At 49.6% G+C, this 27,967-nt stretch overlaps 1 protein-coding gene and 1 long non-coding RNA gene across 7 annotated transcripts; one reads left to right on the top strand and one right to left on the bottom strand.

The window, feature by feature from the left end:
- Window positions 1–255: 255 nt before the first annotated feature.
- VEGFA (vascular endothelial growth factor A) lies at window positions 256–22,789 on the bottom strand. Of its 6 annotated transcripts, XM_083858406.1 has the most exons (8): window positions 22,656–22,787; window positions 16,864–16,915; window positions 11,484–11,680; window positions 9,710–9,786; window positions 9,275–9,307; window positions 6,445–6,516; window positions 5,168–5,299; window positions 258–2,915 (listed from the first exon to the last, which is right to left on the bottom strand). In XM_083858406.1, the coding sequence occupies exons 1-8, from the start codon at window positions 22,719–22,721 to the stop codon at window positions 2,894–2,896; spliced, it is 651 nt and encodes a 216-aa protein (XP_083714532.1). In that variant the 5' UTR covers window positions 22,722–22,787; the 3' UTR covers window positions 258–2,893. The 6 variants fall into 6 exon arrangements, with proteins under 6 accessions (XP_083714534.1, XP_083714537.1, XP_083714533.1 ...); XM_083858408.1 differs by lacking the exon at window positions 5,168–5,299 and having other exon boundaries at window positions 256–2,915; window positions 22,656–22,789; XM_083858407.1 differs by lacking the exon at window positions 6,445–6,516 and having other exon boundaries at window positions 257–2,915.
- Window positions 22,478–25,766, top strand: LOC310907894. The gene is made up of 3 exons (XR_014589740.1): window positions 22,478–22,531; window positions 24,438–24,517; window positions 25,111–25,766. It is a non-coding gene; the product is annotated as an uncharacterized lncRNA (long non-coding RNA).
- Window positions 25,767–27,967: the final 2,201 nt, after the last annotated feature.

Here is a 27,967-nt window from a genome sequence, read left to right as displayed (position 1 = left end):
CTGACCATCACACCACCCTCTTCTCACCAAGCAGGGAACTCGGGCTGAGCTCCACACAAGGATTCTGGTGCCTACCTCCCATTCATTTCATCGCGTTTTAGGTACCTAGATGCTTTTGGAGGCTCTGGGCCCAAATCCAAGAGTCCAATTGGTAGATTGCTGATACCCTGTAGCCTCCAGAGGCAATGCTGGAGAAACTGTTACACAATGGAAGAAAACCAGGATGCAAGGCAGAAGGAGAAGGCAAAGGAAATCAAGGTCAGAATTAAATTCTTTAATACAAAAAAAAGTTTGTTTGTCGTCGTCGTCGTTGTTTTAAGATATATCTGTAATTTCTTTGTTTAAAAATAAATATGTACTAAGGAATATCTTGAAAAAATTCACTAGACACAATATGTAGTGTTAATATCTTTTTTCCCCGCAATTATTACAGATAAACAGTAGCACCAATAAATAAAATGATAACAAATATTAAAATTAAAAAGGAGAGAGATTCAAGATGTAGAATTTTCTATTTTTTCCTGTTTCTTCTTTTTACATATATAAAAAAATCGTAGTGTCTATTTAATCCGAATCACACATATACATAAACATATATATATATACAAACACATAGCCAAATATATATATAGTATGTAGATGTATATCTAACCGTTGTCTCAATAGGAATGTGTAGGGGTAGGTGTTAGAGAAATTAATTAAATAACTGCCCATAACATGCTACTGACTCTGCCAACAATTGGGGAGAGACGGGATGGGACAACAGGAAGGTTAAATTTATACACAACCAGTACAAAAAAAAAAAAAAAAAAAAAAAAAAAGAAAAAAAAAAAAGGAGGTACGGCTTATAAATAGTTGAAATTAAATATTAACAAAGAATACTGAAAAATCCCTACTCTTTAATTAAATTATCTGTTTAATTTCTAATTTAAAAAGGGATATTAAATAAGTATATAAAACACTTTCTCTTCCCTCCCCCGATCGGAAGCCTCTGTCTTGCACATGATGCAGCATGAGTATTCTACATTGCAGATGCAAGCACCCACCCGTGTGTTTTCTCTCCTTCTGAAAGCCATCAGTCGGATGGGGAGATCCTAGTGGTTAGTAGTCGCTTGTTGTGAGTCTGTTTTTAGACTGTCTTGTCTTTTTGGAAGCTTTCCGTGTTGTACATTATCAGGCGTTGAAAATTCAATTGCAGATGACGTTTGGCAGCATTCTGACACAGACCGAGTACCTTTTTTGATTGTTATTATTATTAATAATAATTTTAATCACAGAACTAGATTATATATATCCACATAGATGTACAAACACACTTTCAGGGGCGTGTGTGTGTGCGCGCGTGTAAGGTGGGTTTCATGTACACCACAGCCTACACTGCAGATACACACATAGCCAAGAACCTCACGACACAGCTAAGGGACTCCAGCTGCCTTCACATTTGATTCCCCAGCCCAAGACATGGAAAAGGGGCCTGATATTTACAGTACGTCATTAAAAAAAAAATCTTGACGTTCTTAAGGGTCATTTACACAGGGCATGCAAACTGAAGGCAGCCAAAGTTGCTTTCTTTTTCCCCCCCCCTTCAATCTTGGCATACATATATATTATTTTTTTATATATATATATGTATAAAAATAAATATATATATATAAAAAAGAGAGAAAAACACATACATACATACATACACGCAAATGCATACATTCACATACATACACACACACCCCCACTACTGTGTATATACTTTTGATTAATATCCCTTTCCAGAAATGTTCCATAAGCATCTTGGATGCTCTTGAGTGGCAGCTCTGTGCATGAAGAAAGCAGACAGTGCTGAATAACTGCGTGGCTATGCACCGGTCCCCATTCTTGCTTCAGCACACTGTAGACCTTGTGTCCTTCTGCAGCCACCAAGGGCGGGAAATCTAGACTCCTGTGATTATTCCTTGAACAGCAAGTCAGTGCGCATGAGCTGCCCACCATCCTTAAGAGAAGCCAGCACGTCTCTCTGGCAAAGGTTCTACAGTGAATAAAGTCAACGCAAAATGTACACTGACATCCCATGTCCCAGCAAGGCAGGCAGGTTATGAGACGAGTAAGGGCGAAGGTTGGGGGAAGAGAGGGGAGGAGGAATCCTTGATCACGGAGATGGCCATTTCCTTGGCCTTTGACCCATCGCACCCTAAGATGCCGCTCTTTGGAACTCCCTGCCCATCCTCTCCATCACCTCTCCTCCCTGTCCCAGGCAAGGAGAAGGTGGTTTGTGGTACAGCACACTCTACACAAAAACAGCGGAGGCCGCACAAGTCAGTTAGAGTTAAGAAGTTTACACCCAGCGCTTCTACTCAAGTCCAGTCTTAGCTTGTTTCTTATGCCCCAAGTAGCCCGCTTGTGTCCACAGCAGTCGAGTATTATCCAGTGAAGACACCAATAACATTAGCAATGTTAAAAAAAATAATCAGTATATATATATATATATATAATATATATATGTGTGTGTGTGTGTGTGTGGTTAAGATATACATATATGTATATATAGATATGGTTAAAATATATATACATATATATATATGTATATGCATGTATACACACATATATATGTATGCATGGGAAAACCCATCAAATACACCCCTATAAGTCTTCCTGGCTCTGTTATTTAGCAGCATAAAAAGAAAAATAAAATAAAACAGTTCAAAACCCAAAGGTGAATTCTGTGCGGCGGGTGCCTTGGGGAATGTTCCTTCCGGAGTCCATCGTCCGTACTGAAAGTGCTGTGCTCTACCGATCCTTCATTTTTAGGGTTCATTTGGATTAGTGTTTTGTTTTGTTTTATTCTGTCCAGGCGAGAAATCAGGCTCCAGAAACAGGGTTGTTTCCCCTTCTTTTCCGCTGCTCACCGTCTTGGTTTTTCACATCTGTCAGAGAGGAGAAGGAGAAAAAGAGAACAAGGGTTTATGTTGTGATGGGGGTACAACTAGGGCAGGGAAGGGAAGGGAGGGTGGTGGCTAATGTGTTTAAGAGCACATGGTGTTAAGACATGGCATGACGTCACTGGTGGGGTGAAGTGCTGCGCAGATGGGGCAAATAAGCTGAGAATCTCGACCCCACAAGCGAGTCAATGAATTCTATTCCCCCCAGGCTCACCTAGACAGAGCAGGGGGGATACTCAAACAGGGGTAAATTTAGGAGCAGAATCAGTGGCTTCCTCACAGATAAGCTGAGTGTCTTGTTTGCATCTTTGCACACCACACACACAAATACACACAAACACAGAAAAACAAGGCTAAGCAATGCATGCAGAAAGAGACACAACCTCAGCTCTCCACCTAGCCTCTTGTTTAGGTTGGAAGCAGTGCAGACAACAAGGCCTCATGCAGGCAAGAAGGTGAAAAGTAAGTGCTTTTCATTCCACTAGCTGCTTTGAGTGGGTTAGCACCAGAGAACAGCAGTAGTCTCAAGAAGCAACAGGAAAAATGAGAATTTACTCTCCCCTGTAGGTCCCCATTCTAATTCGACAAGAAAGAGCAAGAGGAACTTCAGGTTAACCAGCTTTTTATCAAGAAACTGATAAGCTAACCACTCCTATGACTCCTTTCCATTTTTCTGGCCAACACATTGCCTCTGGAAACTTCCCTTAGTGCCAATTATCCCATCACAGAGAGGGACTAGTAAGAGAAATGAGTAAACTTCTTCTGCCATTATGATTTCTTTGGGGTATTTTTTTGTTTTTCGTTGTATTTGTTACTATCTCACCCTTCAAACTCTGTAGGGTAATTATAAGTTACTCTGGACTTTGGAAAAGGAGCAGAGGGGAAAAGGCCAACATTGAGCCTGGTCTCAGACCTCAGGGGTTTTGCTTGCTAGGAGAAGTTTAACTCCAGAAGTTGCTCTATTCTGGCCCCTCCATCAATTACTTTCCCACTGAAATTACAGCACCACAGAAAATTCTCTGTATACAGAGCCGTTTCCACCATGCTGGCAGTGCCAATGCCTCTCTGGCTTGGACACAAAGCATTTTCACACCCAAAGGAAGCACTTGCTACTTGCATCAGCCTGAGCCACCTAGCCAATGGATGTCTCCTCTTTTCAAGACACAAGCCACAGAGGACCCTAGATCTCTCTCCCTTGTATTCTCCCCTCGCAGAGCCACTACCACTGCAATACTGCAGGAACAGGAACAGCCTCCTAGATCTCTGTGAAAGGGATCTGAGCTCAGAGTCACAGACAAGTGCTCCTTAGCAACCCCATTTCTATGTCTCCTTCTACACAGGTAGGATGATCCCACACCAGAGGTGCACACACAGCTTGTGCGAGTCAAGACACCCCGCTGAGTTCACCAAAGTGCTCAGGTGAGAACTGGGAATCGGTTTCTTTATGTGTCTGTGCCACAGATGGTGTGTGACAGCACTCAGATGACACATGCACAGCATGGATCCCTGAACTAACACTAACCCTACAGTGCCTTTATGTTTCCCATCTCACACCTGAAATACACACCTCTGTCTTCACCCAGGGGCAGACTTAAATCTGCTCTATTCCATTCACAGTCCTGAGCGCAGCCTCTCAAACCACAGCATTGGACAGAACATGGACAGGAAACTGTGAGCACAGTACAAGAGGACAGGGTGCTCATCCTGGCTTTTAGAACAACAAAGAGGCAAAGGAGAATGTAGGCTCAGCCTTGAGGGAGGCTCCTAGTGGCTTTCCTCATTCTGCACACAGCAGAGCATCTACAAGCCACAGAAAAAGGGCTTGGAGACAGGGGTGGTCAAATCTTAGTCAGTTAAGCATTTGTCTTTGTCCAACAGTATGCTCAGTGGCACATACAGGCAAGGTACAGAGGGATACAGACCCTCCCCCTGCCTACCTCATCAACATGAACTCCATTATCCTACTGTATGGTAAAAAATACCTGAGATACAAAGGGCCTGTCTCTGGGAGCCATCCCCATCCAAGACCTGAGAGCACACCTGAAATGCACAGCTGCCCACTGACACAGGGGAACTCTGTCCTCACCCCAGTTAGCCCCTCTGCTCTCTGGCCCACATAGGACAGAGAAAAGAAGTAATCAAACAGCACTGGTGCCAGAAGTCAGCAGGAAGCAAGCTCCCCCCCTCTTTCTCTTTCTCTCTCTTTCTCTGTGCGTTTCATCCTTCAGGACACAAACCTGCAAGTGCGCTCGTTTAACTCAAGCTGCCTCGACTTGCAACGTGAGTCTGTGAATTTGCAGGAACATTTACAGGTCTGGGGATCTTGTACAAACAAGTGCTTTCTCCTCTCTGAGCAAGGCTCACAGTGACTGCAAAAAGGCAAAAGGAAAGATGTCTAAGCTACAGCGCTTCAGCAGAAAGAAAATACACATGCAACACCCTGAACATCAAAGCAATCCCCTTGCCCCCTCCCGCAGCCCCCATGCTGCCCACTGGAGTGCCGTGGGCTGATGGATTTTCCAGCAGCACCTCGACAGCCCCAGGACAGCAACCCCTTGCATTAGCGTAGAGAAAGAAAACAGGCCTTCTGCACAGTATTCACAAATGCTGCATTGGATCCATTGGCTCAGGCCAGAGGGAGGAAGAAGGGGAAAGCAAGGATGGGAAGGTGAGAGGTCCCAGCCAGCTACTGACACATCAGTGAAAGGAGTTCTCTGAAGTGGACTGTTTGAGTAGAAAGAGGCCAGCGGCTAAAGAAGTTAAGTACACAGGGTCTCTCCTCCCCTGGAAAGCAGCTGGGCTCCAGCATCACATGCTGACCGCTGCAGCTGGCACTGCCCTCTGTTCTATAAGTCCCACCCCAACCTCACTACCTAAGAGTTTCCTATGGAGGGACCATGAATTTACAATGCAGAATTTTGTGAACCACCATGAGAGAGGCAGAGCGAAAGAGACAGGGAGAGACAAGCCACCAAACTGAGCAGAAAGAAAGAAAAAAAACAAACAGACAGAGAGCCCCCCCTGGCTTCCCAGCACCCCCTCTCTGGCTTCCCACTGTCCCACCTCTCCTCTCCACCTGTGACTCCACCAGACACGCACACACATGTGCACACACACACACGCGCACACACACACACACACACATGCATGGCAGATGCCAGCCTGCCTGTCACCAGTCATCATAGCAGTGAGGGCACGAGACAAGTAGTGGAAAGCAGATGACAGAGTTACAACCGAAAGGCGTGAAGAGGTGCAGGGTACTCGTCCACCCACCACACTCTTGTGCCTTGGGACAATGGTCACCACTGATGATTAGAGAGCCAAGCAAGCTAAAGCCACCTTCCCTAAGATAGCCTTAGTGCCAGAGCAGTGCCACCACCAGTGCTGCCCCTGCAGGATCTGCAGCCCACCAGTGACTGGGAGGGGAGGGTGAGATTTGAGCGAGCAGCAAGCAGGCAGATTGGTTTGGGGAGAGGGAGGGAAGAGAGTCTACAAGCAGAGGACACAAACGTACAAGCTGAGTGGTTTGTACCGGCCTTTCTTGCGCTTTCTCTTTTGACCCTTCCCCCTTCCTCGTTTTGATTTTCTGGAAGAAAAACAAAAAAAAAAAAAAAAAAAAAAAAAAAAAAAAAAAAAAAAAGAGAAAGAGAGAGAGGGGGAAAGAAAGGGAGAGATAGAGAGAAAACGGAAGAAAACGCAAGGAAGAAGAGAAAAAAATACAGCCATGTGCCTTGCTGGGAGGGGAGAAGCACATGAGGCAGGACTGGAGGGTAAATCCCAGGGCCGAAGCACAGATCTCCACCTCGCACACACATTCACTGGCTCCGGCGCTCCTGTCAGCTCCACAACCAGCCTGCTCACAGCCAAGCCAGCACCAGGGAACTCAGCACAGACCACCTCCTGCAAGGCTGCTGTGAGCAGAGGTGGATCTGCTGGAGCCTCAGAGGGGCACCTGCCCCCTCCAGAGAGGGGCAGTGGGAAAGGGGCAGGGGGTGAGAGGGAGAAGGAACAGAAAGCTTTTGTGAAAGCATCACGCCACCTCAGTGAGTGCAGACAACCATTCCAGGCAACAAGCACAGGCGCACAACGACTGACAAAAGGCAACCTGAGTGAAAGGGCTCTCTTCAGGGAAGAGGAAACCACTCTGACCTGATGCACTGCCCAACACTGGGCCTAGGAGGGGCCAGCTGAGCTCCAGCAGCTCTGCTGCAGGGCAGGTGGTAATCCTGCCTTGGGATGGGAGCACTCCACAGACAAGGGAGGAGATCTGATCTACACAGCACTGCTGTGTGGGAGAGGGTTATCCAACCTGAAGGCTTTGCTCCTTCACCTCACCTCCTGCCTGCGGTACAGAGGACTCCAGGAGACCTTACTTGTATGTCTGTAACATCTCCTCTGGCAGCCTCCATTCTGAGTACTGAAGAGTAAAGAGGGGGAAGAGGAAGGCCTGACCTAGTTATTTTACCCAGAAGATAATCAGCAAGCAGCTTTCAGTTCTTCCCTCCTGTGACCTCCCATGTGGATCTGCCAGACAGACAAGCAGATGGAGCCAAGGCACTGACTCCATTCTGAAAAATTCACCAGTTGCCTCTGATTCTTGGGCAGGAGCTGAGCAGGCAGGGGCTAGGACATGCTGTCCTGGACACTAACCATGGATCCCTATGGGCCATTGAGAGCACAGGGAGCGAGGGAGGCTGGAGCCTGTACTGCTCCTTGAGCCACATTAGCACAGGAGCAAGGGAGAGACATGCAAGGAGAAGGCCCTAGGCAAAGCACCAGGGCTTGTCAGGCAAATGAGTCCCAGCTCTGAGGCAGTTCAGCAAAGGCTCCCTCGTTCCCTGGTGCAGCCCACCTCGGGAGAGAGCTGTGAAAGGGAATTGGGGGGAAGCACCATAGAGAAAGCACCATAGGTCTCTCCCAGGCCCTGTTAAAGTCGTCTCACTGGAACGAGTGTCAGAGCATCAGCTCAGTCCCGGTTCTGCCCTGCATGTCAGGCAGGAGTCACAGGGAGATGGTGAGGGACAGAAAATCAACCTGAAGGGAGGAGAGGGGTACCAATATAACAAGACTTTCAATCCAGCACAAATCAAAGCACACCAGTCTCTCCCATCCCTTCCCTTCCTTCCCTGGGGAGTGCAGAACCAGCAAAGAGCAGGCAAGGTGCTGTTAGAAGAGGAAAGTGAATGCAACGCAGTCTGAGCTGGCTGCTACACCCATACCCCATCCTCACCAGAGCTCACACAGACCAAACTCTCGCACGCCTTCAAACTACAGAGCCACACAGACCGACCGTCCCCGACACGGCCCTGTGCAGTGAGGACTGTTGGCTGCACGCAGTCTGATGCAGCCAGGAGCAGATTTCCAGGGGGAGGAGGAGAGGCTGGAAGGCAGCTAGAAACGTACAACCACCAGGAGAGGGGTGAAAGAAGCTCTCTCTCTCCTGTTTGCTCTCTCTGTCTCAGATTCAGCCTCATCTCCAAATATTTACTCCTTCCTCTCCGACTCCGCACCTCTAAAAGGCAGAGTCGCTCTCCCAGTCCTGCAAATCCAGCTGATCCTCTCACTCAGAAAGATCATTTCTTTTCAACATTGTTTCATGTTTTACACTCATCCCTGCAACTACTACAGGATTAAAGCTCATTTTTCTACTTTCCACCTTTTTACTTTGGGGAGGAAGTAAAGTGAAGGCTGTGACTTAACCTCCTTCAAGCCACCAAAGCAAATCAATCAGATTCAAAAAACCCCTCATGAAAGCCTTTACCAAGACCCAGCTAGGACATCCACCTCCCTTTACACCCTCCCAGGGCCCCACCCAACCAAAACCAGTGTCACATCCTGCATGGCATCAGTCCTGCCTCCACCAAGCCTCTACTTCTACCTCTCCCTGTAGCCAGCAGAGTTCCTACCAAAGCTGCTTTGAAAGAAGCCAGCAAGTACTCACTCAAGCAGCAAGAAAAAAATTAATAATAAAGGCAGCAATTTGCAGTAACCAGAAACACCCCAGGAAGAGGGAAGGGGAGAATGGGGGCTGCACCTTGAATCCATTCCAGCAGGACAGACATGACAGGACTTCCCTGACTCAGGAAAAAGCATTAGGAATGACTGCCATGGCCATGGGTCATGCAAGGTCCGTGTCTGGGGTACGAAGGAAGGACCAACAGATCTGGGTTTCTGTGACCATCTGGAATGGATTCAGAGCATCGCCCCATGCAGTACCATATGCCATTTCCAAAAACTCCTTCTTAAACTGAGTATATCCAACCAAAGAAAAGGGCAAGGGGCAGTGGGGAGAGGAAATGCCAACCAACCACCAAAAGAGAAAGGAGGAAAGGCTTGTCACTTACTTTTCTTGTTTGTTTTTGACATCTTTCTTTGGTCTGTGGGGAAAGACAGAACAAAGACCTCATTAGAAGAGAGCTTACTGCACATACTTCTGGTATCATCCCCAGTTCCCACCACATCCAGGGAAGGACATGCATTGCAGGATGCCCATGGCACAGGTTAAGTGGTCCATCTCAAAGTGGTTTTGCTCTCCTGTTGACCCTTGGCTAGGGCCAAAAGATCCCAGGATGCAGGCTAGAACTGTCCACCTGTGATCACTAGAGATGGAAGAGCCCTGACAGCAGAGGGCTTCTTTTCCCAGGCTCAGTCATCCCAACTTCAAACCAGCTGAGAAGGCTACAGAAGCATCTGAACAAAAGTCCCAACCCAATGCCAGAAAAAAGGAAAGGCTCAGAGTAAGTTTATTGCAAGAGGAACCAGTGCTTCTCCATTCTCACCTGCAGTCACATTTACTGTGCTGTAAGAAGCTCATGTGTGATATGTGCTGACTCTGATGGGGTTTAATTCTCATGATCTGGAATAAAAGAAACAGAGAGGGTCACTGCCTGTTCACTCTTCATATTCACAGCTCCAAATCAGGCTGCTGTGCAGCAAAGCATTCGCACCCCAGGTGCTCCTGGGAAGAGCAGGGCAGAGTTCAAGCTAGTTCTGAGGCCCCGTGCTCCCAGTCAGGGAAGGCCTTTGATCACAAGCGAGCAGCAACACCAAACTTGTGCCAAAGCTCTATTTGCTCGTGCATGCCCAGTGCCAGCACTGGTGGACTGCCCTAGAGACAGGCATAGGAAAGGGTGTACCACCACAGCAAGGTTCTCAATGAGCCTTCCCTGGCTGATGCTGGACAGGCAGTAGCTGAACATCCAGCCTGCTCGTGCAGAAGCCATGCTTCAGTCTCAACAAAGGTCCCAATCGAAAATTCCAAATCCTTTTCCTTAAGCCACCATTCCTTCCCAGCTGACACCATACTTTCTCAATAACTTGACACACAAAATAAATCTGGAGATCTGTGCTTAAAAGAGTCCTGCAAAGCTGCATATCACCCAGAACTCAGCCCCAGGTACCTCCAGGGAAGTTATTTAGAAGCTATGGAATATTGTCACATTCTCTTAACCCAGAACATGGCTGGAAAACAAACTCTGGAGATCTGCTTAAGTGCCTCTGACCCTTTACAGGCATGCAGGCATACCAGTCCAGAAACTGTAATTCAGCAAGGAATGGGAGGAAGAAAACCATCCTTAGCTACATCAAGCTAGTAGGCGCTGGCCCAGGCTGGAGCCCGCAAGTGGAAAAGCTGCATGGGGAACCATGAAAGGGCACAGACAAATTCTCCAACAGAGTTCAAACAGAGCCCAAATTTCAAGTAAAAGGACCTGCTGGTTAACCACTTAGCACTGCACATCTCTCATCAATATTAAAAAGTGACAGTAATATTTACAGCAGCCATTCAAGAGACTAATGAACAAAAGTAGGTGAGGGAGCTACAGCTACAGGTCAGAGTTACAGGTAATGGGCACCAGCCAGCGTGGTTTTGGACATGAACTGAGATCCAGCGAGACAGACAAGGGCAGTAACAAAGCCCTCTAAAGCAATCTGCATCTTCCCCATAGGCCCAGCCTTTGCTATGATGGCCAGCTCTGTCTCTTCCAAGAAATGAATTCAACAGTCTCCAAACAAAGGAGGAAGATGCCCAGAGGCAGAAAGGCTTTTCCAGCTGACACAGAAGCAGTTTTTTTCTTAGAGCCCCTTTAACCCCTGCTATGCCAGGGCAGCTAATGACCCAAATTCCCTGCTCTGTTGGTACAGGCTGACCTCACATGCCCTTCAGGAGAAAGTACTGACAGGTTCTCCCCTTTTGCCCTACTCAGTTGCCTTCAGAAAAACAGCTGTGTGCAGAGTAAAGGTAGAGCAAGGGCCCAAGGAGTAACTTCTTTGGGAACTTGAAGATATCACCATCAGAAATACTCCTTTGCATGCTCCTACCTACTGTATTTGGGCAAGAGCCAAAAAAAAGGCTTTCCTCAGCCTTAAACAGGCACAGGCAACTCATCTTTTAACCCTGTGTGGCCTAACACAGAGCACCAGAGTCAGAAGAGAGGTTCCCTAGGGTAGGTTGCACTTCCTCTGAATTAGCAGGGAGTTGAGACTTGGGGTGGCTGTGATGGCTGACTTGTGTCCTTCCAAACAAGCATGGCAGATTACAAGCTGGACCCTCACCTCCATTGTGACGTTGTACACATCCACAGGGACACATTCTAGGCCCTCATCGCCGCAGCAACCCGCACATCTCATCAGAGGCACGCAGGATGGCTTGAATATGTACTCCACCTCATCAGGGTACTCCTGGAAAATGTCCACCAGGGTCTCAATAGTCCTGCAGAAGCTGCGCTCGTAGACTTCCAGGAATTTGATAACTAAAAGAGGAATGGAGGGAATAAGTTAATGCAAACTTAGCTCAAGAATGTCTAGTGCTTCACCCCTTAAAGTGAGCCAGACAATTGCAACACAACTACCCTATGCTCTTCACTAACAGTCTTGCAGGCCTAAATCCTTTGTCTGTGCTCTACATACACATACATCAAGTGGGAAGGGAAAAAGACAATCTCCTCCTACAGCTGCTTCAGGGCAAAGGCAAGATGGACAAGAGAGCCTCACTGTTTGCCTCCTTGGTATACCATATCGCAAGCCACAGGTAACTCTCCCCCAAACCTCTCCTCTGCTACTCCTCATACTCCTGGTATGCTGCCACTTAAGAATATGAGCTCAGCCAACAAAACCCTGAAGCTGCAGCAGATAACCTGTGCTCTGGATTAAGGCCCTACACTGGTTTGCCCTTTAGTCCCTTTCAAAACAGCCAGTGGATGCCCCAGTGGGTTTTAAAACCAGAAGCATCCTTTGTACAGACCTCAGCACACAGACACTTCAAAGAGCAAGCAGAGGCTCTGAACATGGAGCTATGCATCTTCACCCTTCCTGTCATCTACCTCTTTTTGCCATGCAGAACATCCACCTCAGCAGGTCACCACGGAACCATGACAGCATCCACTACAAGTCACAGCCTCTGTGTCTCCACACTGACCACTTTCCCAGACTGAGGAAGCAAGCCACCCACTGAAAGATTCAGAGTAGGCTCACAGCACCCCCAGGATTAACCAGACTATATATTTGGCTACTGAACCACAATGAGACAGTGTGGGAGGGGGAACAGGGTGGATCTGCCATTATCCCATGCCTTCCCTACAAATGGAGCAAACACTAACTGCTTGCGATCTGCACTGATTTCACAAGTGTTTCTCAATGTTTCCCAGTCTCTTGCCAAAGCTTCATTCTGCTGCTTGGTCAAGGGTTGGAGAGATTTAAAGAGATGAGAGATAGTATAGATAAGTACACACACACAAACCCCAGGTGATAGTATAGTACTGCAAACAGTGAGTATCTGGGAGCCCTCCAGGACTCCTAGCTCTAGCACCACACTGGCAACAGAGGATGTCTCACATGGAGCAGAGGGTAAGAGTATGCACAAGGAGATAGTACTTGCCCCATGCTGTTATGCACTATAATGATCCACCTGTACAGTATGCAGAGTCCTTCAGCACCAAGGTTGATAACTGAGAGTGATAAGAGCAAACTGCTTGCATCATGGAAAATAATGGTCTCCAGTAAGCGTTTCTAAAGTGCCCTGAACTTGTGACAAACTGGCATAAAGGTTACTTTGCCACAAAAATGCAAAAGCTGCAGGGCTTGGAGCTCACAGCCCGCAGTTAATTGTTGAAAGTTAATTCTAGGTCATGTAGGGCTGACAGTGCCATAGTGCTGAAGTGCCAAGAGTGGGTACAAGAGGGGAGGAGCTTCCATCCAAGGAGTTTGAAGTGTCAGAGTGTGTGAGCACCTATTAAAAAAGAAAGTGCCTTGTGAAAGGGAAATGTAGCCTGGCAGGCACAGACTGTTTGTTGGTGTTCCTTGTCTAGAAGACAACATGTTTCTGTTCCTTGTTCCTTCCCCTGCTCTTCCCTGTCTCCTGTCTGTTCTCCTATCTTGTCTGTGACTACCTCCTTCTCCTCCTTCTTCCTGTTCCCCTTTGGAGTGACCTTAGTCACCGCCTATGTTCCAACAAGTTGAACAATTTAATATGTGGGAAATTCTGCGGGCACAATGACGGTCACTGAACTGCACTGTTGATTATTCACACTGTGCCAGACACAAGATCTGAGAACTCTGGCAGTAAAGGCATAGTTCAGGATAAAAATGCTTACAGACCTACGTCAAGGGGAGGGACAGAAAGTAAGAGGGAGGGTAAGCAACAGTTACCTGTGCAGATCAAATGCTGCTCACCACACCAGTCCGGGGCATAAAGGAGGCAGAAACCGAAACAGAGGAGAAAACTGAAGTGAAACTGACTGACGTCTGCCATGCTTTTCTAAATGTTTGCACTACCCAAGCATTTGGATTACACCAGAGAATCCAGATTGCAGATTGGCCTCAGAACAACACATTCAACTTCTTTTGCAGGGCCTTTGCTTTCACAGCTGCATCCTGACGACTATACCTGAGATCTGGGAGATTTGACAGGACTAAATCCTTCCCATGAAGAATCTGGGAGTTTCTACCTTTAACGCATGATGGTTTTCCAAAGTCTGAATCAGCCTCTGAAAAGGAACCAGGGAAGCTTCCCCTAGCTGCCAGTCAGAAAATCTTCCCACAAAAAGCATGTTGCCTTATTTTGCTGGACACAGGGAATTCACATGGAGACTGTGCAACACTCTGTAGTTCAATTTGCAGTTACCACCCAAACCAAACTAGAGCGCATGACTGAGGTACAGTCAACCTCAAAGCAAAGCCCTGCCCCTTCTACCATACCTACACTTACTTCTGTGTATTGGGAGTTAGATCCCACACTTTGCTGGGCCGATTCTGCTTGTGCTTCCTTTCCATTGGCTGTGTCACGAATGGAAGAAGGTCTCTTTTATGGGGAAGCACAGGAAGGTCACTGAAGGACTAACCACTAGGTCTGCTCCCTTCCTGCAATCTGGGCTTCAGCCCACATTAGAAGTTAATCCCACAATTAAGTCACACTCCTACCCTGCAAAACACCTCCAGATTTGAGTCAGAGGTTCTTCATTGAGAATGGAGGGGGAAGTAAGGTTAAAATACAGACAGGACCCACATTAACTCTTCAAGGCAGAGTTTAAATTCAGATTTGGAGCAGCTGAGTGAAAACGTGCTGGACTAGAAAAGGAGAAAGTCTATGATCATTTTGTCTCCCTCCCCATCAGCAGCTTAGCAGCAATACAGACACATTGCTATTTTAAAAATAAAAGTGCAGCAACAAGTGCTGGTGGTTTCCTTTATTTATACCAGAAAATCTTTTCCCGTGAAACAAGGAGTGTTTGTCTGACTCTTCTACAACTTCCTGTGCCACAAAACATGTGGAAACCTCTCCTGAGTACAAAAGGGTAAGGGCTGAAGCTAAAATAACACTCTCCAAGCAGAGTTAAGTCCATCCCAAATAAAAACCTGTCATAGCTTGACATCTCAAGAGAAAGCATAAAATGGCCAAAGACACAAACCCACCTTTCACCCCAAGCCCCTAAGAGCTTCAGTGGAAGGAACTACAGGAGCTACAGGACCATCTTTGGGTAAGAGAGGGCCCTAATGATCTCCTCTTCACAGAGGAGAAACTGAGGTTTAGAGAGAGGACCTCTTAGGTCAAACCACAGGACAGAAGTAGAGCCAGGAAGATAATGCCAGGAGTCTTGACTTCAATTTTGCAGATGTATCTACATTGCAGAACCTGAAATAGCACCAGGACAATAACACTGAAGTCTCACCACTTATATTGCCAGACCAGCTTCTCCTGCAATCCCATCAGCCTTCTTGTGACAGAAGTTAATTCTGTTTGATTCTTTCCCTCCCCAGGAGGGATTTGTTGGACACAACAAATGGCACAGACGAGGACACTAGCTCTTTTCTACCAACAGCAGAGAACTGGTTACCAAAATAAGTCTCACAGCAGGCTCCATCTTGATCCCTCTGGAGTCACTGAACCTTCTTCTGTTGACTTCAGCAGGAGCAAGGGTCAAGCGCAAAAGGCGGCAGCCCACCAGCAAATCAGAAATTTTGCCCGTGCAAAATGGACACCTATCCCAAGCACAGCCTGCCACAAACCTCTGGCAACACACACGGAGTCTGTCACAGCAATAAAGTCACAGAAATTGAAACTGACTGCTATTAAAAAAAACAAGCCAATCTGGGCCCACACTGCTGGAGCCCTCTGCTGACCTCCGGCTGGAATAACGCTGAAGGTCACAGCCTGTGGGGACCCTGCAAGACCCTGCCATGTGACAAGTGATCCGCTCTGCTCTGCAGGTAAGGGGAAAAGACGGTCAGGATGGTCTTAAAGCAAGTGATGATCAGCTCAGCCTGAAGGTTCCAAAGTCCAGAGCCCTTTTATCCCACCGCTGAACTGAGGACTGCGGACACAAGCCAAGCTCTTGACACACACAGGGCCCCATTAGACACCCAACTCGCAGGAGGCGTCTCTGACTAATCCAAGGGCTGACTGCCCTTCTGGTCTGCATTCACTTGCATGAACCAACGAGGCAGGGGACACTGTCACAGCCCGGCCTTTGGGCAGCCAGAAAGACACGAGATCACAGCAGCTGCAGAGGCACCACCTTGTTTCCCCACCGGGCAATGGTCCTGCCCATGCTGGACCACCAGGAACAAATTAGTAGAACCTATCAGATCATAGTGCTGTTCCCTGAATCTGCAAAGTCTGCTAGCCCACACCAGAATGAAAAGGTGTATTTTTCAAGCCTGGCTCTTTACAGTGCGTAGCAATCTCCTGACTGCACCTGGGACTGCTGTGAGGTATGAGCCCAGAAAATCATCCTGGCCTGCCCCCTTCTCCTTCTGTTCCTCAGAGACCCGCCGTCTGGGGGCTGCTCCGGCCTTTGTTCGGGGCTCAGCCCCGGCCACCCAGCCGGGCATCACCAGCGCCGCTGGGAAAGAGGCGGGCAGCAACATTTGGCAAATCCCTTCCTACAGCGCTGTGGCGAACTCCCAGCAAACTGCTCGCCGCCACTCAGCTCTTTGTGTGTGCCCGTGTGTGCGCAGATATATATAAATATATATATAAATATATATATATATATATAAATGGGCGTGCGTATGTGCACCAGCGCACGCACGCAGTTTCCCTGCGAGCTGTGGTAAGCCAGGGGCGGGCTGGGCCGGCCCTGCTGCCCGCCCTGGCACCGCGGCCGCCCCGGAGCCCGGCCCCACGGCCACCCCCGGCCCCACGGAGCCCGGCCCGGCCCCACGGCCACCCCTGGCCCCTCGGCCCGGCCTCACGGCCACCCCCGGCCCCACGGAGCCCGGCTCGGCCCCACGGCCACCCCCGGCCCCACGGCCCAGCCCGGGCCCGCGGCGCGGACGCTGCGGCCGCCCCTAAGGGGCTGATGGCGGCGGCGCCTCCCGGCGGCAGCCCCCGGTCCCGCTCCCCGGGAGGCGGCGGTGTCGGCTGCCGGCGGCTCCTGGGGCTCCTTCCCCCCGGCCCCCGGCCGTCCCCGCCCGCGGGAAGCCGCCCAGCGCTTACCTTCATTGGGTTTCCGCTCCCCATCCCCCAGGGCGGGCGCAGCCTTGGACAACTGCAAAGACAAGAGAGAATCAGTCAGCAAACGGAACCGTGAGGCGCTCCCCGCGCAGGGGCCCCGGGGGTCCCGGTCCCGGTGCCGCGGCGGGCCGGGGGCGGAGGAGCCCCGGTGGGAGGGGGCGCCCCGAGGCCGAGCCGCTCCCGGCGGGCACAGAGGGACCTTTTGTTCCCCCGTCCCCCTGCGGAGCCCAGAGGGGCACGGGCGGGCCGGCCCGGGCCGGGGGACGGGGCTGAAAGGCGGCGTGGCGGGCCGAGAGAGGCCCTGAAGGGACAAACGCGTCCCCAGGGAGCTGCTGTCAGCTGCCGGGAGCAAACGCCAGCCCGGCGGAGAAAAGTAACGGGGTGACCCGCTCCTGCTGCCGACACGGCCGGCAGAACCGGGCCCCGCTTCTCCCCGTCAAAGGGAACCTGGCCCGGGAGGGCACACGGGAGGCCCGGCAGGGAAGGGCATCGCTCCCTCTCAATGTCACAGAGTCTGTCACCCAGCAGAGGTGCCCACGGAGGTGTCGGCATGGCTGGCCGGGTGTCAGGGCGATTTACTGAGACAGCACCACTTTCCCGACTGCCGCCGCCAACCCGCCCGGGTTTTTTCCTCTCTGATGGAAGAGAGGGCGATGCACGCCCTCACCGAGGTGTCCCAGTCCCCAGCCCTACGTGGATCCCATTCCTGCCCTCCACAGCTTCCCCTGGGCCAAAACCGAAAAGGCTGCAAGCTCTGCAGTCTCTCCTGCCCCCTTTGGGACTAGGGACATTTCCAAAGCACTGATCCAGGCAGGAGTGGTGACAGGTAACCCACCCCCAAAATGGTATGGAGAAATATTACACCACTTTAGTAAGGAAGTATTTTTAATTCCAGGTGAAACAAGAACGCCACTCTTCCTGCTCTTCGTGAGGGCTTTAGCTCTGACGTAACTTTCCAGCCAAGGCAGGCTTCCCCCTGCTGTTCTGTTCTGTTCTGAAGCAAAATGGAAAAGGCCCAGCTTTCTTCACTTCTCCGAGGTATGTTTCCACCTGCATGATGCCATCCACAGCAGAACCTGCTGCCTTTAAGCAGAGGCCCACAAGCATGGGGATCCATACAAAATACTGCTTTGTCAGCAATATGCTCTGTTCAGGCTCAGAAAAAGGCCCTCTGATCTTGCAGCTGAAGACAGAACTGAATTAAGGCCAAGTCCACCCCAAGCTCACAACAGGAATCTGCCACCTATGGTCTTCTAAGCAGTCCTGTGCACAGGGCAGCACCACCATCCAAGCAGCCCAAAGTGTCAGCTTTTAAAAGGAGGGGGCAAGAGAGCCAGCTAGGAGCCCCTCTCCCAGACATTCCTTTGTGTCTGTGCATAGTTCCCTTTGTCTAAGGTCCCCCTGATCAAACTTGTTTCTCATTTCAAAATTCTCTCTCTATACCTGGGCATAACTTACCAGCCCAGACCTAAGCCGCCCCACATGTGGATCTGTTTATTCTCTGGGGATGAGGGGGCTGGGTGCCCAGTCTCAGTGCAGTGACAACACTTTAAAAAGCAGGTTCCTAGAAACAGTTTCATTCCTGAAGTGTGAAGGTCACTGCAACAGCACAAACAAAATGGAGGCAGCGGAGGCTTGCAGCGGCCTTCCAAAGCCACTCAGTGCCTGACAATCTATGGGTAAAAAGAAAACCTCATCAAGGGCAGAAAAGCCTCAATCTGCTATGGCACAGGAAGAGGATCACGAGCCAAGTCAGTTTATTCAAGTCACAATGCCCAAGACTTTTCACAGAGGGATTTCTGGTTCACACACAAAATGACCATGACAGACTGAGCAAAATTAGCTTGGAGACACTTTGAGGGTCATTTTTACCCATTCTCTGTGCAAAACTACCCAGCCAGCTGCCAACCCCACTGCCTCCTCACATGCAAGCACACAGGCTGCACAAGTGATGAGAAGCAGAAGCAAGCTACATGCTTTTGCTACTCACCTGTGCCTAGCCAGCACCTCTCCCTGCCCCTGATGTAGTGCAGCAGGAGCCAGAACACTCTTGCAGTGCTCACCTTGACTTGGGATGTGATTTGACCCCAAAGATGGGAAACAAGATCAGTGCAAAGTGGGCAAAGAGCTTCTGAGCTTTCCCAGGGGAGCTCTCAGCAGAAACCAGAAAGGTTTCCCAGAACTATCAGTAACACGCTCTCTGCTCACTATTCCAGGAAACTTTTCTGCCCTTTCAGCAGTGCCTTTCACCTGTGCCTAGTGCCCTCAAAGCACGTTCACTAGAACAGCAGGTGAGGCAGGGCCTTGTGCCTCACTTCAAAACAGTCTGCTACATATCAGACATGGGGAACAGAAAACATTCCTCAGGACAAGCAGGCCAACTGTGCCCTTCGGTAGGAGCCTGAAGGTCATGCTCTCCTCTGCTGGCTTTTGGCATTACCCAACAGTTCTGTAACACAATTTCCTTCCAATAGATTTTCAACATTTCACAGTAGTGTGGAAGCAACTCCTGGCTTGGCCTTGAGAGGATAAACGAACACAGGAATGGGGCTGACAGAGGAAACTCCTTTCTGTGCTCTTTGCAGGTTGAAGCAAATGCACATCTCTCCCTCTGTGGGGTAAAACCTTCCCCAACAAATAAACCCACTTCACACCATCCATGTGTCTGTACCTTCCCTGTCTCCCTTCTCCCTCAGTCCCTGTCTAAAGCAAGCTTTTCTCTGAAGGGAGAGAAAAGGTTAATCAAGTCATTCCTCTCTAAACCATCACCCCCCTCACCACCACCACCACCAGCACTCTTTCTCTCCCTTCCCCTCCCCCTAATCTGTGTAGCCTCATTAAAAGAGCTTTGTAACTGTTTAGGACTGGAACAAACAATCCATCCACTTTGAGAGGGACTCTGGGACAGGAGTTAAGGCACTTTTCGTCTTAGGCACTAGAAATTCTCAGCGTTTTCTGCTTAGGAGAGGGGGGGAATGGGACTCACTGCACTCCTTCTCCATTGTACATGCAGACAGAGGTCAGTAATCCTGCAAGCTGCCAGCACAGTCAAGGCACCTCTGACAGAACAGACAGGAGAATGGATTTGGGGTTTCTGAGGAATCAGTGAGCCCCTCAGACATCCCTCTCCTCTGCTCCCAAAGGAGTGCTCCTCTTTCCAGCCCGTCCTCAAAGCACAGGAACGGCTCTGCGGAAGGTGACCTGCTGCGTCCCAGCTGCCTAAGGGCTGTGGAAGCAGGTTCTGGTGGCTCCCCATCGTGGTGTGGTGCAGAGGCACAGCAAAGGCAGGCAGCCTGGTGGGTGTGTGATCATTAACAGTCTAGTCACAGGCTTGTTCTCCCTCCCTTAGTGTCTGATCACTGCCTCTTCCCTATGGCAATTCAGCTGGTATATCCAGGTCCCTCTGCTGTTCAGGGCAGGAGGGGAAGAGCTCCCAGACCATCATCAGGAGTGACCTGTCACCAGGCTGGCAGCAAGACCCACAAATGAAGGAAGATGTGGAATAACCACCTGTCCCCCGTTCTCTAGGAAAGGGAGGACTGGAAGGGGACAACAGAGCAACCTCTCTAATCCCGTGGTGCGTGAGGACTGTGCACACCACTCAGCACAATCAATCAGCTGGAAAAGTGGCACTCCTAAAGTGCCTTTCCCTCCCTTGCCTGCATGGAAAGGCTATCGCCACCAGTGGAGGCAGACACCTGTGGCATCAGTGCTGCCCAGACCTGACCATGAAACAATTTCCCACCATCCAAGTCCTGCTGCTGAAGCAACCGTAACAACTACCTCAGTAAGGAGCCATCCCCCTGAACCTTCACCAGAGGAGTGCCGTGATTCCTTCATCCCTTCTCCTTCACTTCCAGGAAAGCTGCCTGGCACATACTGGACCCCCGAAGACATACGCTTCCCAACTCGAGACTCTGTCAGGGCTTTTATTTAATGCCCTCTTAATGTGCCTGGCTAGCTAGATAGATCAGCCTGACAGCCAGATAAATATTATCATCAAAGCACAAACCCTAGTCCCATGTGAAGAGTCATGCCTTCTGCCATGCTCAGAGTCATCATCAAGCTGCCTACATGAGATCTGCTGGTATTTCTAACGTTCCCATCACCGTGGTGCCCGGACAACCAACGGACAAATAAGGACAGAACCGAAGGGCAGATCTCACCATCCATCTGCCTGAGCACTTATACAGCCCACATCACCCAGGTACCTGAACCTCTAGCCATCTCTTGTGTCCCCACAACATTTTCCCCCCAAACTCCTGTAATTCTTCCCTACCATTTTTTCTATCATTATACTGTTTTCTCATCTGCACCATCCTCCAGCCTAAGAGTAAAGGCAGCGTGAGACTTAGGCAACTCCTGAGGACAGACAGATCTCGACTCTACCTGATCCACCGTTTCCTCTTCTGGGGAAGAGGAAGGGGAGGGGAAAAGGAACAAGGGGAGGGTTAAAGAGTGTTATCACTGGACACCGATACAGAGTTGTCTATACAATAGGTGGGGAACAGATGCTACTCTACAAGTTTACGGAGGAGCTGGGAGGCAAAGAAACCCTTATTCTGGATGATGGCAGAAAAACTCCGGGAGAGCAGAAACAATTGTCCCACCAGTCAAATCTGGCAGGAAGGCAGCAGGGAGCTGCTCTGTGCCACACTCAAGTGAGAGAGCACCTCAGTTCCCATGGAGCACAGCCGAGCACAGCCCAATGTGCGGCTGTCACTGGATAAAGTAGAGATATAACAGGCTAGAAACAAAGCGTGCAGTGCTTGCATGACTTCAGTTACAGCTGAAATGGCTCCTAATTGGGGAGTTGCCTTCCAGCATCGATGCTGAACAAACAATGTGAATAACTGATTAGTTTGCAAGCGACGTTTATTTTCACGATTGTGGGAAATGATCTGGCCCGCGCTCTTTCCAAGTGCCGAGCAGAAATGGCAGGAGAGAACTAACCTGTTATAACCTTTAAAACGTAATCCATGCCTGCCTCGGGAACAGCCACTTTCACGTGGGCACTCTGTCTAAACCCCTTAATATCTCTTGGCAACACAGCCCTCTTGACTCTTTAGAAAACAGATTTATAGGACAGGTTTGCAAAGCAAGCTGCCCTTCTTTTTACTTTAAAAAGAGGAAAGGAGGAAGAGTTGGTTTCTAATTCCTTAAGAATGACAATGAGGTAAAAGTAACTGAAGAGGAAGAGAAAAATCCTTGGTTTTGTAATCTCGGTGCAGGAGATCCACATTTTGATTTTTTTTTTTCCCAATCTGGACGAAATTCTGGATCCATTTTGTCCTCTTTGATCTCTTATTTGTTTTTCCAGCAAGGCATTTTGAACTCCACTCGGCGGCACGAACCCGAGCCGGGACCCAAGGCAAATATCACCGAAGCAGCCTTTTGCAATGTCAGGAGAGCCGAGGCTGATGCAAGAAGGCAGCGGCGCGCTGTACTCCCTGCCCCGCGCCCCGCCGACCGCTGCTCCCCGGCCCCGGCGGGACCCCCCGGCCGGGCGCGCTCCTGTGCGCGGCACCGGGCACGGCCCCGCGGAGCTCCGGGCAGCGCTGTCCCCCCGCTGCAGCACCGCACGCACACACCGGCACACGTGTCTGTGCTGCGGGCACCTACCCTCGCCCGGCCGCACCGCACCGAGCAGGTGGGAGGGAAAGGGAGGGGGGTACCGGGAGAAAACAAAAAAAAGGGGGAAAAGTATTTTCGGCCGTCCGCCTTCCCTCCCCCTCCGCTACGCGGGGCACAAAAGCCCCCGTCCCGCCGCTTACCTCCGCGCTCTGCAGATAGAGCAGCGCCGCCAGCCCCCAGTGGATCCAAGTGAGCAGAAAGTTCATGGTTGCCGGCGCACGCCGCGAAGCGGGGCCCGCCGTGCTCCGCCTCGCCGCCGCCCCGCCGCCGCCGCCGCCGCCCCGCTGCGCTCTCGCCCGCGCCTCCTCCGTGCCCGCCGCCGCCTCCCGGGGTGCCGCCGGCCGGGCGCTGCACAGGGTTCCGGGGGAAGGGGTGTTCCTCTTCGGGGTCTCCGGTTTCACCCCTCCATACGGCCGGCTCCCCGCCGGCCCCCGCTGCTGCTCTGGGTGGGCGCTCCGCCGGGCCGAGCGCAGGCTCCGCGGCCGCCCCGCCGCCGCCCGGCCCCCGCCGCCGGGCACTCCGAGCTCCACTGCGGCGCCCGTCCGCGCCGCTCTCCCCGCGCCGGGGCAGGCGGGCACCCTCTCGCTCGGTTTCGCGCACTCACGGCAAAGTTTGCGCGGAAACTTTCAATGCATCTCTTTTCCTGCGCCCCCTCTTCGCGGCGGCTGCTCCGGCGGCTCCCCGAGCCGGGGTCGCCTCCCCGGGGAAAAGGGGCTGAATCCGCCGCCGCCCGGCCCGACCCCTCTCCGCAAATCGGGTGCTGCTGGCGGAAAGGACCAACAGAGCCTTTTCCTCCTGTCCTCTCTCTTACTGTCTCTCCCTCTCTCTGTCCACCGCTTAAAAAAAAAAAAAAAAAATCAGAATAGTAATGTATGAAAAAAGAAAAAAAAAAAAAATCCAAGCTGGATAGAGAGGGAGGGAACTGGGGCGTGGGAAGGCTCTGTAGGAAAGGGAGGAAAAAAAAAATCCCAACGGATCAAAGTATAGGTGGGGAAAAAAATAAATTAAACGAGAGGCTAAAGCAAGGCGGCGAGCTAAGAGCAGGTCCCGGTGTCCGGGGAGGGCCGCTCCCCTGTCCCCCGCCGGCGCGGCGTGCGCTCCTGGCCCCGGCGCGGCGGCAGCCCCGCTCCGCGCTCTCCAGCGGCGCCTCCGCCTAGCGCTGCGCGCCCGCCCCACAGCCCGCCGCTCGTCAGCACTCTGCAACTGAGCGCGGCGGCCACGGGGAGAGACGCTCCGGCAAGTCCCACCTCCTCGGCACTGGCCCGGCCTTCGCCCCGCCCTCCGAGCCAAGGTGGCCGCGGTTCCGAGGCGGCTGCGGCCCCGCGGGTCCCCGCGCCGGGGTCGTCGCCCCTCGGCTGGCGCATTTCGAGCCCGGCTCCCTGCCCTGCCTTGTCGCCGCGCTTTGTGCCGTGCCGGTGGATACACGTGCGGGTCAAAATTCACTTTGCCCGTGGGAATTGTTCCAAAGTCCAGCAGAGCCATTTGGGGAGAGGGGCGGCGGGGGACACACTAATCACAGCCATCATCGGGATGACCATCCCCGCGGGACTCGGCTTTTCAGATACAGTGATTTCTTAGCACCTATGTGTTAAAGGGTTAAACCCTCAGGTGGGTTTATATTCCTCTTAACCCGGTGCTATTCTCCCGTGGCTCAGGGGCCTGCCTGTGCTGGCTGAGTGGTGCCCGGGTGTGCAGAAGGGTGTCATACTGAAGGGGTGAACATTTTGCCAGACAAACCCCACCCTGCTTTCCGAGCAGGTACTGGAAGGGCAAAGAGGCAGCTTTGTCTCACTGAGTTTGGTGCGGGCATTCCCCAACTGAGCTACTTGGTTCCTGTCACACAGAAAAATTCTTCATAGGGCACACATAGTAACAAGATGTCTGTGTCAACATACATCTTTTTTCGACTTTCATCCTCCAAGGACGTGATCCATCCAGTGGCAGATGGAGTGGAAGTCCAGACTGGCAGATCTCAGGGCTCACCGTGGGCTTGGAGGAAGGGGTAGGGGGAAAAGACACTGAAGAAAGAGAAGGCTATATTGTAATTTAAAAGCAGGTATTCCAATGCTGTGCCACAGACTCGTAGTGATACAGCAAAGCATTGGCTCTATAGAGGCACCTGCTGGCTGAGAGAAACACATGGAAAAAAAAAAAAAAGAGAAAAAGAAAAATCTTTGCTTTCAGTATATCTTAGACTGATTCTTCCCTTTGTTTAATTTTTAAAGATTTTGTGTCACCCCTTGGTGCAGTATGTGGGCATGTTGCTGCCCTGGTCACACGGATCCTGAGGAAGGCTGAGAGATGAGTGATGGATCTGCCTGAGCAAGGAGCAGCTCCCATCTGGCCCCTCCACTGCCCCAGCTGCAGGTCACACCCCACACCCCTTGTGCCCACAGCCTTCCATCTGGGCAAGGGTAGAAATCCAGCCCAGTCAAAAGCCAGAAGGAAAATATAAACCCTTTCTCCTCAAGGATCATGTTCCTACAGCGGAGTGGTGGGTGTTGTTTAAACATTGCAAAATAATCCCTTTTTTTTTTTTTTTTTTTTTTTTTTTTTTTTTTTTTTTTTCATTTTTTTCTGTAATTTTTTTTACAGATTGTTACAGAGCATTTCTGAAGAAACAAATACCCATCCAAAATAACTGGACTTTCCCGTATTCAGGATGCAATTGCCAAAAATGTCTTCCAAGAGGCAGGGAGAATTTGACTTCCCCCAGGAAAAAGAGGAGATATTTCATTAACTGAAGGTAAAGCCAATTTAAAGTTCTCAGAGGCAGGAACCACTTCCGACTGTCCCAGCTCACTGTGAACAACTCCGTCTTTATGCCAGGCCTCTGCACTTCAGACCAGCAGCAAGCAGATTAATTCACTCAATCCTTGTATTTGGTGGAAGGTCTTAGGTGCCTTTTCCCCTCGTGCTAGATGAGTGTTCTAAGAATGAAGGTAGCTCTAGTGCAAATAACTTCCAATTCTAACACTCCTCTGGATGGACAAAATCCCTTCAGCTGCTGCTTTGAGGAAAGTCCCCCACAGAAACCACACAGAAACCATTAAATCCATGAGTGGCAAGGGGCAGCCTTATTTCTGTAAAGCTACAATGTACTGTAAATAATGTACAGAACCCAGCTTCTAAAATTACCACTACGGGATTGCTCATCTCGTTTTAGGTTTCATCTGGATCCTGTGATCTTCCCACCTGCCAACATCCTATTACCAGGAGAGTGGTGTCTGTGAAATTTGTGCAAATGGTCATGTACGTGCTGAATTCTGGCACCAACAAGGACATTCATGTGCCTTCCATGTTAACTTTACACCGTAATAAATACTGACATTGCTATAGAATCTGCAGTGTTTGTGCTAAGCACTGCTCACCAAAAAAGCAAATCTATCTGTGTCCCAGCTATGCTTATTTATCAGCCTTGTTACTCTCCCATGTCCATGGCCCCTGAGACAGAAAACATCAACAGGCAGGATTTTAAATATGGAATACCTAAAAGCACGAGCCTCATGTTTAGGAACTTAAGGAAAGACACGTGATTTGCAAAGAGGCAGGGTGATGACTTATTTGGAGCTGTAAGACGCTGAGAACTTTTAAGAATAATTTAGGACTTCATCTTGCAAATTGAACTCAGTCAATGCTTTGGCATTGACCTTAAAGGGCATAAGATCAAGCCTTATTTAAGCGCTCAAAATACAAAATTAGGAGCCTAAATTTAGGCATCCATATTTTAATACCTTGACCTGTGTTAGTAATACCCTTCATCTAATCCCTCTATTTAACCTGAAGAGAGATGAATGTTAATAACTTTTTACTGACTTACCTAAGAGAACCTGTGGCAAGAAACGCATTACCCGCACTTCGTTTATTTTTAATCCCCTCTCTCAGATCCCCAAAATAACAGCCGGAGCTCAGACTCACTTCAAAATTGGAACAGGAAACGTGAGAAATGTGGACATCAAAAAACAAATTAAATAAAACAATATTTTCTTAGTATTCCATCTTGTGGGCAAGTCTGGAGGGATAATCCAAATTAGGAGAGAAGTCAGAGAAACAAAGAGTAACTTTAAGCATTTTAGTGCCAGAGCTATTTCTTAACACACAGCTCACTCACTGATTTCAAATATAGTCCCTCAGCGCAGAGCATGGAGGACAGCACAAGAAAAATCAACATCTTGGTACAGCCTTCTGGCAGATACAGAAAAAAGGCCAGAACGGAGTTAACAGTTGAGAGAATCAGCCAGGTGAACCAATCCTAAACATCCTGAGGTATTTTAGGTGTTTCTTTCCCTGTAAGAAATCACAGGTACACATGATGCAGTAACCGAGTTATGGCCAAGTTGGCTGCAATGGTCGCAAAATGGTGAATCAATTAACTGCATGATTATTAATGTCTTATTATTGTGATTATTTTTGTGTTGGTTGCACTAACTAGCAGCTGTAAGTATAACAAAAGGTTGCTCCTCTGAGATGCTTTGCCAACGCTCCCTCTGCTGTGATGTAAATAGAATACATGTGATGGGTAAGGGTAGCGCTCAGCTCGGATCTGCAAGCATTAGAGATGCCCATGCACCACCCACTGGCAGTTTCACTTACCTCTGTCACTCAGGAGTTTCCCAAAGATCTTCAGCTTCCGAAAAGAGAGAAAAATACTCATGAACACACAGCACCATCACTCATTCTGTCCTTCTGGGTTGATTTTGTATCCTGGACACTTTTCCATATCCAGTAATCACATCATGTTATAAGGAGTTGCATCCCTTTCCTTACTCTTTTTCTGTTTTCCTGTCACTGACTGGATCTTTGTATCAACCTTTTGCAGCAAGCAGCAGAGGCAGTGACAAGTGAGTGGAGGTAACAGGACAGGTCCGTAACAGTCAGCAGGAATGTTTTAACATCTATGGAGAGATCAAGAAACTCAAAACAGCTCTTCCTGCCAAAACGATATGTAATGTCAGCTTAAGGGTACAGTCATCTTGACCCTGACTTATATTTCCCTGGCTAATAGATCTGGTAGGAATATACACACACGGTTTTTGTGATAGTACTTCACCTTACACTTACATCACATTCCCTGGAGAAGTATATGATAGGGCAGCCTTACTTATTAAATCATTTCCTGGAGGGGAGAATTCATTTGGGCTCATTTATTATCATTTGTCCTGGAGCTCATATTTTACATTCTGAGCATAAGGAGTGGGTATTATTCATGGCTATGGGTCTAAGAAGCAAATGCTAATTTCAGGAAAACTTTTCTATTGTCTGAGGTTGATTGCTTGATGTTTGTCCCAGGTGCTAGACACATGTTGCTTGCTGAAGGAGATATGGCTTGATCTCAGATTTAGACATTCTGGTAACTACCAAACAAAAATAAAACTACACTTAAGTATGCCTATCCCTCCCCTGCAAATCAAGTGGCATTTAGCAATATTGACTTGAACAATAAATAAATCTA

Source organism: Zosterops lateralis, assembly GCF_965231275.1.
Source record: "Zosterops lateralis genome assembly, chromosome: 3".
Classification (NCBI taxonomy): Eukaryota; Metazoa; Chordata; class Aves; order Passeriformes; family Zosteropidae; genus Zosterops; species Zosterops lateralis.
The sequence above is the reverse complement of the archived record's forward strand: the minus strand, read 5'-3'. Positions and strand labels throughout refer to the sequence as shown.